Raw genomic sequence first — 13,839 nt, forward strand, 5'->3', positions numbered from 1 at the left:
TGTATTACCTGGCTGGCTCACTAAGTAGAGCATGCACCTCTTGATCTTGGGGTTGTAAGTTTGAGCTCCACATTGGGTGTAGATATTACTTAAAAATAAAATCTTAGAAAAAAATGATTGGGTAACTCATTTTTTAAAAATACAGCCTATGTTTTTAAGTATTTAGCATGTTTATTTAAATAAATTTAAAAATCACTTACTTAAAACATTTTTTCCAGATTCTCATTAAAATTCAATTTTAATTGTTAGGGTTTATTAATAATGATATATTTTTTCTTTTTTTACTATTGCCTAATTCATATTTTGTTAAATATCTTTACTACCTTTATCTGTTTGCTACACTATTCAGTAACTTACATGTTTCAAATAATCATTTATTTTGTTAATTTTCATAGGATGAATCTTCAAGAAGAATTGGATAAACTTAAAGTACGTATATCTATTGATAAGGCAACAATACGAGAATTGAACACATGTATGGCAGAGAAAAGAGAAGGTACATTTTTTTTGTAAGACTAAATATTTAATGCAGGCATTTTTAAATTATCCAGTACTTGATGTTTTATTTTCAATTTCTTGTAAGAATCTTATCCTTGTTCCCCCTCTTTCCTTACTTTCTGATATGTCATTAACATTTTTACCTTTCACAAGAAAATCAAATAGAACACCTAAAAGTCAGCTTTATAATTCATTAAAAATTCTAAAGAGATATTTAATAAGGAGAAGAGATGTTCATTCTTTGGTTCGTCAGTAAAGTTTTACTATTTATGTTTGTTCAAAGTTTTATAGATTATATAGAGTTATTATACTCAATAATTCATTTATATTTTTGTTTGACATTACATTTTTCTGGAACTCATTTAGTGCTCCTCTATTGTCCTGGAATCAAAATAATAGAGTTAAAAAGAAACTTGGAGGTCTGCAGATCTGCCACCTGATTGACCACTAGCCTAAAACTGATTAGTAAGAGCAAATGTATCTGTTCCAGTTGAAGTATTGTTCCTTTGTTAAAATCAAGATAACTATATTTACTATATGACTTCAGTCCATACTGTGGTATCTCATTAAAAAAAAGTAAATAAGATTGATATGAAGGATTTCTCCTTGTTTAACTTAACTACAGCTTTGTTGTTACTCCTATACTTTTTAGGTGTTGACAATTTATAATTAACAATTAATTTAATAATTTATACTTAACAAGTGTTCATATACCACTCATCTTTCTATTGTCCCAATTACTATTGTTGTTCCAGTTGCTCTTAGGTCACTGGTGCCTTGTCAAAGCCAGCATTTGAGATATCTGTTTTACACCACTGAAACACTGGTTTTCCTTTGTTTTACCTTCATACTGTGCTTGCCTGTATTTTCTTTGTTTCTTCCACTGGGATTTCCTTCCACTTATTCCTTACCTTTTGGGGTTCTCTAAGATTTTATCCTCAGTTTACTTTTTAAAAATAACTTTATTGGGTTGCCTGGGTGGCTCAGTTGGTTAAGCATCCAACTTCGGCTCAGGTCATGATCTCACAGTTTGTGAATTCAAGCCCCTCATCAGGCTCTCTGCTGTCAACACGGAGCCTGCTTTGGATTCTCTGTCCCCCTCTCTCTGCCGTTCCCCTGTTCGTTCTCTCTCTCTCTCTCTCTCTCTCTCTCTCTCTTCTTCTGTCTCAAAATAAGTAAATAAAATTTTAAAAAGTAATAACTTTATTGTTTCTGGAAAAAGTATGCATACTTATAAATATTCAAGCAATAAGAAAGAATAAAAGAAGACAAAACATCTTAATTCCATCACTTAAAAATCAAAATTTCAATCTTAAATAATTATCAAATCAAATATCTCTTAATACTTATATATAAAGAAGACTAGTTAGATAAATTGTGCAAACAGAAAAACATAATATATGCTATTTTTTTAAAAGATAATTACATAGGGGCATCTGGGTGGCTCAATTGGCTGAGTGTCTGACTTTAGCTCAGGTCGTGATCTCACTGTTTGTGGGTTCAAGCCCTACATCAGGCTCTGTGCTGACAGCTAGGAGCCTGGAGCCTGCTTCAGATTCTGTGTCTCCCTCTCTCTCTCTGCTCCTTCCCTGCTTATGTTCTGTCTCTCTTTCTCAAAGATAAATAATAAACATTTTTTTTAAAAAGATAATTACATATTACTTTATTTGGAACAATCCAAATAAAAAGAAACAGATATAATCATACAAGAACTGTTGAACTTTAGGTAAATGTTTCATTACGTCAATAGATGTTAATTTCTAGAACTTCCCTCTAAGATTAAAAAGAAAGATCCTAAAAATATTGAAGATGAATTACTTTGTATTTTTTAAAGTATGTATTTCAATTTCAGGGCATATTAAAAATTAATATCTTGTCATGCAAAATGAAAACAAGTTATTTTTAAAATACATTTTATTTTTCTCATGGTTCATGAGTTCGAGCCCCACATCAGGCTCTGCCCTGTTGGTGCTTGGATCCAATGTCCTCCTGTCTCTCTGCCCTTTCCCTACTCAATGCTTCTTCTCTCTCTCTCAAAAATAAACATTTTAAAAAATGGAAATAAAAACAAAAAATTTTATTTTATTTCCCCCACAGCTTGAGTCTTGTTCATTAAATAAACTTTTAATTTTATCGGGGCGCCTGGGTGGCGCAGTCGGTTAAGCGCCCGACTTCAGCCAGGTCACGATCTCGTGGTCCGGGAGTTCGAGCCCCGCGTCAGGCTCTGGGCTGATGGCTCAGAGCCTGGAGCCTGTTTCCGATTCTGTGTCTCCCTCTCTCTCTGCCCCTCCCCCGTTCATGCTCTGTCTCTCTCTGTCCCAAAAATAAATAAACGTTGAAAAAAAAAATTAAAAAAAAAAAACTTTTAATTTTATCAAAGTCTATAATTTAACATATTGCAACAATAATTTCCCCAGGTTTAAAGTCTTATTTTTATATGCAATGTGCTCAGTACTCATCACAGTTTTAAAACCATCGTCTTTCTATTCACGAATTCTTTATTATGATTTATTTTTTTGGTTCGCCAGATATAACTGAAACTTCAAGAAGGGATCAAAGTAGCTATATTTGTAAGAGCTTAGATGTTTGAAAATATGTTTCAACAGTTTTTACAGTCAATGGATAAATTGGCTGGGTATACTTGTATCATGTCACACTTTTTTCCCCTCAGAACTTTCTAGATATTATTCATTTTTAGAATGAAAGCTTGTTGTGGAGATATATTATGGAGAGGTGTCAGGTTTGCCCTTCCTCCAGTTCCTCACTCCTTTCTTTGGATATGACTTCCTTTTGCTTTGTGAATGCCTGAATTTTTACTTTTTTCAACCTGATGTTCCAAAACTTAAATAGAAGATGTCTTGATATACTTTGTTCTAAATCATATTTTTGGATTATCCATGTAATTTATTATTGTCAATTAAGATCTTCCTGCATTACAAGGAAATGTGTTTTTGCATATTGCATTTTTAATACTGCAGTTTAAGGATGTCAGTAATCTTTGTATTTGCTTACTTTTTCTCTTACTTTTCCTCTCCCTCTCCCCATATATATGGAGAGAGAGAGAGTTTATATATTATATTTATATTCTTTCCTTTGTTCTTTCTAGTATTTATATTAAATCTACAACTCTTCAAATTCCCACTAATTTTGCATGTCTTATTATTTCTTTTCTGAGCTCGTATTTTATTAAATTCAGGTTTTTGACAAGTTCTTTAATTGTGTTTTTTTCCAGACTGGATCTTAAATCTGTATTTTGTTAAATGTCCATTTCACTCCACCTGCTGGAGAGTGTTTCCTGTCCTGCAAGGGGTGATCTCAGAGATTTTAAATATCTGGCTTTAGCTGTCACCAGTCTGGTGGTTCTTATCTTTAGTAAGAACTATTTCTGCTGCTCTTCATTCCCTTCCTGGGAATCCTGTAGATCCAGACTTACAGTTGATATTATTTTCTGTTTTCCTAAAGGACTCCCTTTAATATTTATTATAGTGCACATCTGCTGGTGATGACTTCTTTCAGCTTTTTTATACCTGAAAAAGCAACCTTTATTTTGTCTTTATTTTTGAAAGATCTTTTCACTAAGTATAGAATTCTGCATTGGCAGGGTTTTTTTTTTTCTTTTGATACTAAAAAACAAATTTACTCTATTATCTTCTGGCTTAAAGTGTTTTCAGTGAGAATTCACCTGTCATTCTTATCTTTTTTAAAACAATACATAACATGTCTTTTTTTTTTTTTTTTTTCTACTCTCTCCTATTGGGAGAATGAACTATTCTTGGGCCTGTGTGACTTTTGGAGATTATTTCCTTTAATCCTTTTAGGTGGTTCTTTCTTTGGGCTGTTTACACACACGCCTGTGCTGATCTGTACTTAGCTGAAGACTTGAGGGGGACCCCCTGTAGACCTTCGGAGCTCTCCCTGTGTCCGAGCAGATTTCTGTTCCTTGGCACTGTATCCTGCAAAGTCCAGCTTCCTTGGTCTGCCTGGACTCTGGGATCTGTCACTTCAATTTAGGAAGAATACCAGACCCATTTAGTGCCCCATTTCTGTGCTGTAGCCTGGAAGTGCTCTAGGCAATAAGTGGGAAAAAGGATTGGATTCACTTCATTTGTTTGCCCTTAGGGCTGACTACTTTGCAGTGTCTTAGACACCCAATGTCTGACAACCATTTTTTTCATCTCTTATTCTCTAGTTTTAGTTGTGCTACATGGACAGGTAAATCTAGTGTCTCTGGTACTTACTTTTATTGTCATTGAACATGTTTCCCTGGATTAAAATCTCAAATCTATAGGGATAGTAACCTTTCTCCATGTACCAGGTGTATTTTCTTATTTCCTGCTACCTGTTTTCCCCTGCCTATTTTTATAAAGATTTCAGAAGTTTTGCATGTTTTTTTTTTAAATACTCATTACCTTTCCTCTCAAATCAGTTCTGTCTCCTCTAACTTCCCGCACGAGCACCTTAAGCCCCTATCACACTAAATTTCTCTTTACTGAAAATTACAATTCATAGTGTAATGAATCTGCTACAATCCCACAATATCTCTGTTAGAAGCTGGAGAGATCTGGGCTGCCAGGTGTCTATGTAGCTGATTTAAGATAATAAGCCAAATGAAAGTAACAGTCAAGCCTTTAATCACTTACTATATAAGCAAGAGGCTAAAGTGGAGAAAGCATCAACTCTCTCTGTTCCATCTTCCCCCTGGAACTGCCTGCTAGTTGAGGATCAGATGGATCAGCACAGACAGAGAGGTTGTCTTACAGCCAAAGGAGCTCTGAGCAAAAGTCTCCTGCATTTTTATTGACCTGAGTCTTGGGGGAGAAAGGAAGGGAGGGCTGGGAGAAGAAAAGTATTGGGTATTGAGTCAGATGCAAGAAAAATGTCTTTAAGGTTACCCCCCACCCCAGCAACCAAATAAGGACATCTCAACAGAGGCACTTGAGGAAGGCCTCAGCCAAAGGGCTGCCAGTCAGGAGGTGTTCACCTGGAGGCCTAGTGGAGGTACGCAAGGCAGGAACAGAGACGTGCATAAAAATGTGGTTGGCAGGGGGAACCTAAGCCCTTGACTATAAACTCCCTTCAGGGACCACAGTCTATTGGCTGTGTGCCAGGTCTGGTTGCGGGGGGGGGGGGGGGGGGCGGGGAGCAGCTTTCCCTCATAAGGCCTGCCAGGTAAAGCATATAATACCTATGTTCAGGCCTGAGAAATCACCTATAGGATTAGGCTTGGAGCAGGAATCCTCAATCTTTACAAATGCAAGAGTATGTTCATAAAACCACTGTTTATGGTATTTTTCATTGAAAGCTGAAGAGCTGTTTATTAATAAAAGGATGAAACAAACAAATGTGAAAGCTCAGAAACTATAGCAAGTCCGTGTACACACACACACACACACACATATAATTTGTTGTTGTTGTTGTTATGTGGGTCTGTGGATTGGCTGAAACAATCTGGTCCAGCTCATCTGGTCCAGCTCTTTTTTAGGCTACAAGTGGAGTTTATTTCTGCTTCACGTGTCTGTTTCTTGGCCACAAAAGGACAAGTATAAACATGCAGAGCCTTTTAAGCCTTGATTTAGAACTGGCATGTTGTGACTTTTATCCACATTCTTTGGCTAAAATAAGTCATTTTATTAAATACAGCTACCAACAATTCATATGTCTTCTCTGTATGAGTTTCTGTGGAGGATTGGCGAGCACTTTTAGACTTTTTAGGCCCTTACCCATAAACTTCCTAGAAGTCCTTTGTCCAGCTGAAAGGATCTACTAAGCATCCCATTATTACTTTCAGAGATTGTCAGTAACAGGCATGACAGTCAAACCCAGAGGCCATGTCTCAATATCAACATCTTAGATTTGGCCTTTATCCTGCCAATGTGTCAGTGGCTGCTCCTTTGATATGGTGAGAAACACCTTCATTTCCAATCCTGAAAGTAATGGAAAGTATGCACTTCTATATGCCTGTGGCTGCTTCTTTTCTGAACTCAGTTCTTTTCTTAAAACCTAGTCAAGTGCAGCCAGTAACAACCAACTCATGCTGTCAGCATTCTACCCTGGATATTCCTCACTTACTGTTACAAATTTATTAGCTACATTTTTTGTCTTCTGTGTTTTGTCAAATGGCATTTTGCCAAATGTTGGCCACTGCATAACACGAGCACCATTTTCTCAGCCTTCTGAAACATATTCTTTGGCACCCATTACCCATCCCCAAATCAATGCCACATAATTTAGATTTTTATTATAGCAGCATTCACTTATAGTTATCAATTTCTGTACCTGACAGCTTTTGCTACGGCATAAGTGACCACAAAATTTCAATGACTTGCAACAATACACAGGATTTTTCTTGTTTATGGTTTCTGCAGATCAGCTGGGCAGATGTGCTTCAGGCTGCAGTTCTGTTGTTTGTCTGAAGCATACTGAGTTCACATGATTCCACATGTCTCAGTCTTGGGCCCAGGCTGAGCAGGGCAGGGACTCTCTGGCATGTTCTTTTCAAAGCAGATACTGGAAGCTTCCAAGGGGAGAGGAGAAATACCTAAGTTCTAGGCTTATAACAGGCACATTCTTATTTATTCCCACATTCCTTTAGGCAAAGTAATTCATATGGCCAACCTCAACATCAGTGGAGTAGAGATCTGTACTCCACCCATGAAGGTAGAGGATGATGGAGTAAGCATTTGCTGACTAATAATCTACTATAGTGTGATATGAAAGTATTAACCAAAAGCATTTGCTGTTTTTCAAGTACCTACTGCTCAAAAGAATCACTATACTGAAGTGGCATATTTTAAGTCATATTCTGCAATCCTTCATAATGATAATAAGTTTTAAAAATAATTTGATAAAATAGCTAAAAGAATCTACAAAGAGAAAACATTGCAGAAGAATTTAATTTGTTAATGTAATCTAAGAGAATTAAGAGAAGAGAAAAACATGGAAGATAGGATAAGTTTAAACAATTATGAATAAACAGTATTAAACGTTAAAAAGTAGAGAGGGAAGAAACTCCTGGGAAAGAATATAAATCAGAATGAATTTTATAAACTAAAACATTAAAGATAAATCTCCAGCAAGGTGAAACATGCTCATACATCTACCATAGGACAAAACTAGAAGTGCATATTTCTAACTAGGTCCTCTTGGTTCATTTCTCAAATCCTGAGATCCTCGAAGGGGAGGAGAATCAAGGGTCAAAGGGGGCTCCTTGTTCTTCCCCATCACCTGGGCTTAGCTATTTGAATACTCTTTATAAATCCTGTGAAGGTGAGAAACTAAAGTTTTTGACAGAAAACCACACGTGAGCATGGTCAACCAGTCCACCAGTGGACTTTGCGCACACACGGGAGCACAGAGCAGCAATCCAATTCATTTTTAAATCAGTCTTCAGCATTTATTTTATTGGAATTATTTAGCTATTTTTAGCATTCTATGCTCTTTGAGCATACAACTATTTTCTTCTTATTTTTAAGAGTAAATATTTCACTTAGAACTATAGCAGATATTTAAATGACTTGAACAGCTGAATTGTATTTGCATATTATTTCTATATTGCTGAAAGAGTGTTGTAAATGAATTCAGCACCATGGTGTTAGGGGACTAGAAAGAGAAACTTGGGAACCAACAGATTATTATCAAGGTAAAGGTACATATTCCCCAGGTGGCAAATTCTACCTATTCTAGCTTTTATTATCCTTAGGATAGTGTTCTATTTATTTCATGAGTACAGAAGTTTTAATTGGATATGTCATGTTTCAAAGACAAAAGAAATGCCTAATTCACTCTAACAAACTTGTTAGTCACTGTTTATACCAAGAGGATTTCTACTCTACGGAGAATAATATTGTTTTCTTTTTCCTTTGTTGATAAATCAAAGTTTTACACTGACCTACAGCAGCCAAGCATACTTTAAAGCAAAATCACCTCAGTCTAACACGGATATGCATCCTTTTAGCTTTGTGTATTCTTTTTGCCCTTCTATTCTTTAAGAAATGTATCCTAAAAATAATTCAATAATAAAATATTAAATTTGTCACAATAATTTATCTGATTAGGAAACATTTGTTATAAGTTTTAGTGTATTTAAATTTTAATAGTGTTAACTGAAATTTTATGATTATTTTTTTCCTTTAATTTTGATATCTTGCTTGTACATTTTTGCTTGGTTGAAAGGTTGTGGTAGTCAAATGCATCGTCAGTATATAGGAATCATTTATAGAAACAACTTCACCTGTTATCTGGGTTTCTGTGTGTTATACAGTGACAGTTTTCCTGGAAATGAGATTTTTATGGTTTACTCTGCCTACTGTGTGATCTTTTACCTGAAGAAAAGGGGGTGGTAGGGGCTGTTACAGTTTCAGTCCACCCTAATTCAGGTACTGTTTGCTTTGTTCAGCAATCACTCTGATCCTCCTGGCAGGGAACAAGATCCAGAGAACAAAACTAGTAGTGACTGTGTAGATAAGAAGGCAGTGAATTCTGCTTTTAAGGCAAAGGGGGAATAGTCTACAAAAGAATGAAAATAGGAATAAAAGTATAGCATTGTTAACCTGAAGATCTGTTGTACCTTTGAAAATCTTACACTGGGGGAAAAAAAAGACGCTACAAAGATACGTAATTATGTGACTGAAAATCTTGGAAAAGGTCACCATTTAGTTTCTAGCCAAATACTTGACAATAAAATAGGCTAGAGTATTCATAATTGAGAAAGCAGAACCTTTTTCCTTAAAATGACAGGACAGTGTTTCAGCATTATATGAGTTACCATAATATATTATTTATTCTCCACCAGAACAACTCTGTGGATATGGTGAAGATGATGGGGTCAAGAAGAGTACTCCAGAGAAGAATGGGAAAGAAATGTCGGAGCAGACATGGCAGAAGGTAGTGCAATCTTTAAGATATTGAGCTGAGGAAGTTAAATCTGAATTTTAACATAAAGGATTATAGTTTAAAACGAGGGCTCATGAACTTAAACCTTGTGTGCATCCTTAATTTAAATTCATAATTCAAAATCATTGGCTTGCCAAAATGGGTTAAAAAAATCAATGTTAGTGAAATAAATGTGCAAACACTTGTGCTTCTGTTGACACAGATTAAAAATATCTCAAAGATGAAATGAAGAGAATGACAATGGAAATTAAAAAAATGTATACTATATGTGCTTATTAATTATAATTTAGCAATTTAACTTTAAAATGGAACATGATGAGACTCTGTTATACTTCAAAAGGCATACAGGTTTAAAATATTTAAATGATTAAAACTGAGTATAGTTTTAACTTCGGTAAAGTAAAATGGTAACATGTTTATCATTTAATTTTAAACTTAAAAATATACATGACCCATCTCATTTTAGATAGAAATTTATGACCATATAATTTTGGATAGCACTCCCTGCTTTAATAGACCCACTTGTATAAACCCTGTAGTCACTTTACATCATGTCTGTAATTAATAATAAAATGTTCTTTAAAAATCTTAACGTTGATCTTTACAATTTTATACTTAATTCATATTTTTGTATATAAACACATTATTATCAAGATCCATTAAGTTGGCTTGGTTGCATTTTAGCCTCTTTGTTATTGTTATAAAGGAAAATATTCTTTAAAAAATTTGTTTTAGTGTTTATTTAGTTTTGAGAGAGAGAGAGACAGACAGACAGAATGTGAGTGGGGGAGGGGCAGAGAGAGAAGGAGACACAGAATCTGAAGCAGGCTTCAAGCTCTGAGCTGTCAGCACAGAACCCGATGTGGGGCTCGAACTCATGAATGGTGAGATCGTGACCTGAGCCAAAGTTGGACGCTTAATCAACTGAGCCACTCAGGAACCCCCAAAATTTTCTTTAAATGTTTTCATCCTATAACTGGTTGTCATTTGCTACACTAGATACTTAGATAAAGCTGGAAATACACAAATATATAAACAGAAATATTAATGCTGCTACTTATATTTGTTTCATCTGTGACTTGACTTATAGGAAATCTAGGAAGTTACAACAGATGATGTGATCCCTTATACTTCTAACACTTGCCATATGTCAGGTAACAAAGGCTGTCATCTCATTAATACTGAGTAACACATATCAGGTTACCACAATAACATACAGAACAAGAAATGCTCACATTCATTTATCTTAAGGTAAATATATAATTGAAATTACACATTATCAACTGGAATGTCATACAGTTTGAATAGCTTCTTTGTTTCAGAACAATATTTTTGTTTGCTGGGGTTTGTATAATTTATCTCTGGCTATATAATACTATACTACTATCTACCACTATCTTAAGGTAGGAACCCTGAGGAAATCTGTTATTTCTTTCCACCTATGGCTACTACCATAGTGGATCCAGAAATCCATTTTGAGTCTTTAAAACCCAACAGGAATTATTTGCATTGGATCATTACTAATTTGCCACTTTTTTTTTTATATTAACCTAATGTAATTGTATGAGTCATGATTTAACCATTTTTAGTTGGGTTTCCTTATTTTAAAAGGATGTATTGTAAACTTATTCAAAATAGGATTAAAAGATAGTAACAACTTGAAAACGGTATTTACTTACATAGTAGAAATGAAACGTATAAGATTATTTTTTAATAATATATTAACATTTCACACTATTATGGTATGAGTTGAGTCCCCCGACCAATGTTATCCTGTCAAAGTCCTAATCACCAGCATCTAAGCATGTGACTATATTTGGAAATGAGGTCTTCAAAGAGTCAGTTAAGTTAAAATGATTATTAGGGTTTAAGCTACCTAGTATGGTATTTTTTTATGGCAGCCCTAGCAAAGTATTATAGACACTTTACAAAGTCAAGTGTTTTATTTCAGTTTTGAAAGGAACCACCTTTCTGGTAAATTATTTAAATGATCAGTACTGGAGGAAAAGTATGCACTTGAGCTGATTTACAGAAAAATCAAATACCTTTAACAAATCCCTAGGCTTTCATTTTCAAGTATATATTGAAATTTTCTTTTCTATTTCTGGAGGCTTAACATCAGGTTAACAACAATTTTAAGAGTGTACTTTGAACAACACTTTAATTTGTGCTATGGACTATGGGAAGTAGTGTCTCTGTTTTGTATTTGTCCTCCATTTTAAACTTAAATGCGATTAATTTTGACCAGTTCTTATGAGTAAACATAGATTCACTTTAGGCAGTTAACATACTTAAACATTTTAAATGTAACAGACTTTAAACAGACATTTTTCCAGTGTTATATAAAATTTTCATGAGTTGTACCTAACATAAATGGATTTTAGTCAAAAGAAAAAAGATAATGCTAATTTCCAGAATTGAAATCTCATTCTTAAGGTGTTTGTTACATTTGTTCATAACATATTTTAATCAAAAGTACAAAGTTGATTTAATTTGATCTAATTCAGCAATATTTAATGCAAGTAATTATATTTCAGCTCAAGTAATTTTATTAAGTAGCTGTTATGATTAATAATAATAATAGAGACAATAATGAGGTGGTAATGGTGATGATAAACTGTTTAGAACTCACTGTCTATGAGGAATTGTGGTGTATGATCATGTTCAATACTTATAATCTACAAGACAGATGTTACTAATCCCATTTCACAGATAAGGAAACTTTAAAATAGGTTAAATATTTTACCAGGTTAAAGTAACCTGAGCTGGAAGTAAGATATAGCACAGAAAATATTCAATATCCCCAAGACCATACTGTTTCTTAATATTTTTGTATCACTACTGTCAAAATCAATTTTTTTAAAAACAGTATAATTGCTTATTTCCACAAAATAGATATTAAAAAATACAGTTTATTCTATTTACTCCACCATGGAATTAACCTGTTAAAATATTTTAAAATATATATATGAAAAGTATACTATTGTTTGCAGTGATTAAAACCACTAAGAAACTGAAGAGGTTGTAAAAAGGTGATATTCCCTATCTGGTAGTAGTGTTTACTAAATGGAGAATAAAATTTGGCATACAATGATTTTGAAAAAGTAAATGATTTTTAACCAGAGTTCATGTGTTCTTGAACACTGTATTTTTTGTCACTTTATCCAGCTCTTCAGTGAAGTATTTGCATTGAAAAGGAATAATAGAATTTCTCTTGCATATATGCACAGAGGTCTGCAATAGTCTGATACAAGCTCTTTCATATACCTCTACTCCAGGTCAAGAGTAAGCCCTATAAAGATATAGATCTAACAGTAAGGGAATGTATCATATTACAGAAAAGCAAATTTAAATTAGATGAGATTCTTAATATTGTGTTGGGAAATATCCATGTCCTGGGACAGGATAACTAATCAGTAAAATCTGTTGAATTAAATGAAGAAGGTCGACCTCACAAGAAAAGTAGGGGGTGTAGAAGTACAGGTAAATCAGAAATGACCGAAAGTAATGTTTAGGAAACAGCTTACATCTTCACCACCTTAACTAAATCCAGTAGACTGGAAAGTGGTAAATATGTGCATATTTTCATCTTGCAGATTTCTAGAATATTTTATATCCTTGGTTTTCAATACATCAAATATGTTTTCACCTTTGAAGAATTGTTTTAAAAGTAAAAATGAGTCTATATAGTTTCTCAATCATTTAGATTTCTTGCTTGACTCCAGTCCTTTGTTCATTTCCCATGTGTATCTGGGCGACTCTTCTTCCCCACATAGCTTGTAGAATACTGTGAGGGGCACAAAATCTTGAATTTGAATCCCAGTTCAAAGAATGTTTACCTCTCTGCATTATTTAAGTTTTCAGAGCCTCTGTATCCTCTTCTGGGAAGATAATTGTTGGCTCTACTTACCTCACATGGTTTTGGGATGATCTAGAGAGATCATGTTTATGAAGCCATCCCGTAAACTGTACTTTACAAACAATAGTGATTATTTGTTTTTCAACATTTAAGCTGAAATCAACTCCTTGAAAGTTTCATATTCATGGCTTAGAATTAATTGCTTTGTCCTTTTTGCCCAGACTTACGGCACTTAGATCCTGTCCTTAATCAGTTTTATTTATGCATGTGCCTTTCTTTCCAAATAGTTTTTGAAATTTCTTAAGGTCAGAAATTGTATGTTTTCATTTCTTTGTCCTACAACATGAACATTGTTTATTGAAATAAATTAATGCAATATTGGAATAATTGTAATTTTAAGTTGTTAGACTTTTTTTGGTAAATGTTTCCTTATTGTATAAACTAAGGACCTCATGACTGCTAAAATTACATTTTTCTCACTTAGAATAAAGTAGACTTGGTAGATTATTTTTTTAACTAGGTAATCATTTTTTCATATGATTGTTAGATATTAAAGAAAATTGTTATTTTATTAATAAAGTTTCTCTATG

General features: G+C 34.0%; 1 protein-coding gene across 1 annotated transcript in view; it reads left to right on the plus strand.

Annotated features, from left to right (window-relative positions):
• Nucleotides 1–13,839, plus strand: part of CNTLN (centlein) — a 312,305-nt gene that overhangs the window by 187,669 nt on the left and 110,797 nt on the right. The window contains exons 13-14 of the mRNA XM_030293937.2: nt 396–496; nt 9,290–9,381. Of these exons, the coding sequence (XP_030149797.1) occupies nt 396–496; nt 9,290–9,381 (193 nt within the window). The remainder of the gene's footprint in view (nt 1–395; nt 497–9,289; nt 9,382–13,839) is intronic.

Source organism: Lynx canadensis, chromosome D4 (genome assembly GCF_007474595.2).
Source record: "Lynx canadensis isolate LIC74 chromosome D4, mLynCan4.pri.v2, whole genome shotgun sequence".
NCBI classification, from domain to species: Eukaryota; Metazoa; Chordata; class Mammalia; order Carnivora; family Felidae; genus Lynx; species Lynx canadensis.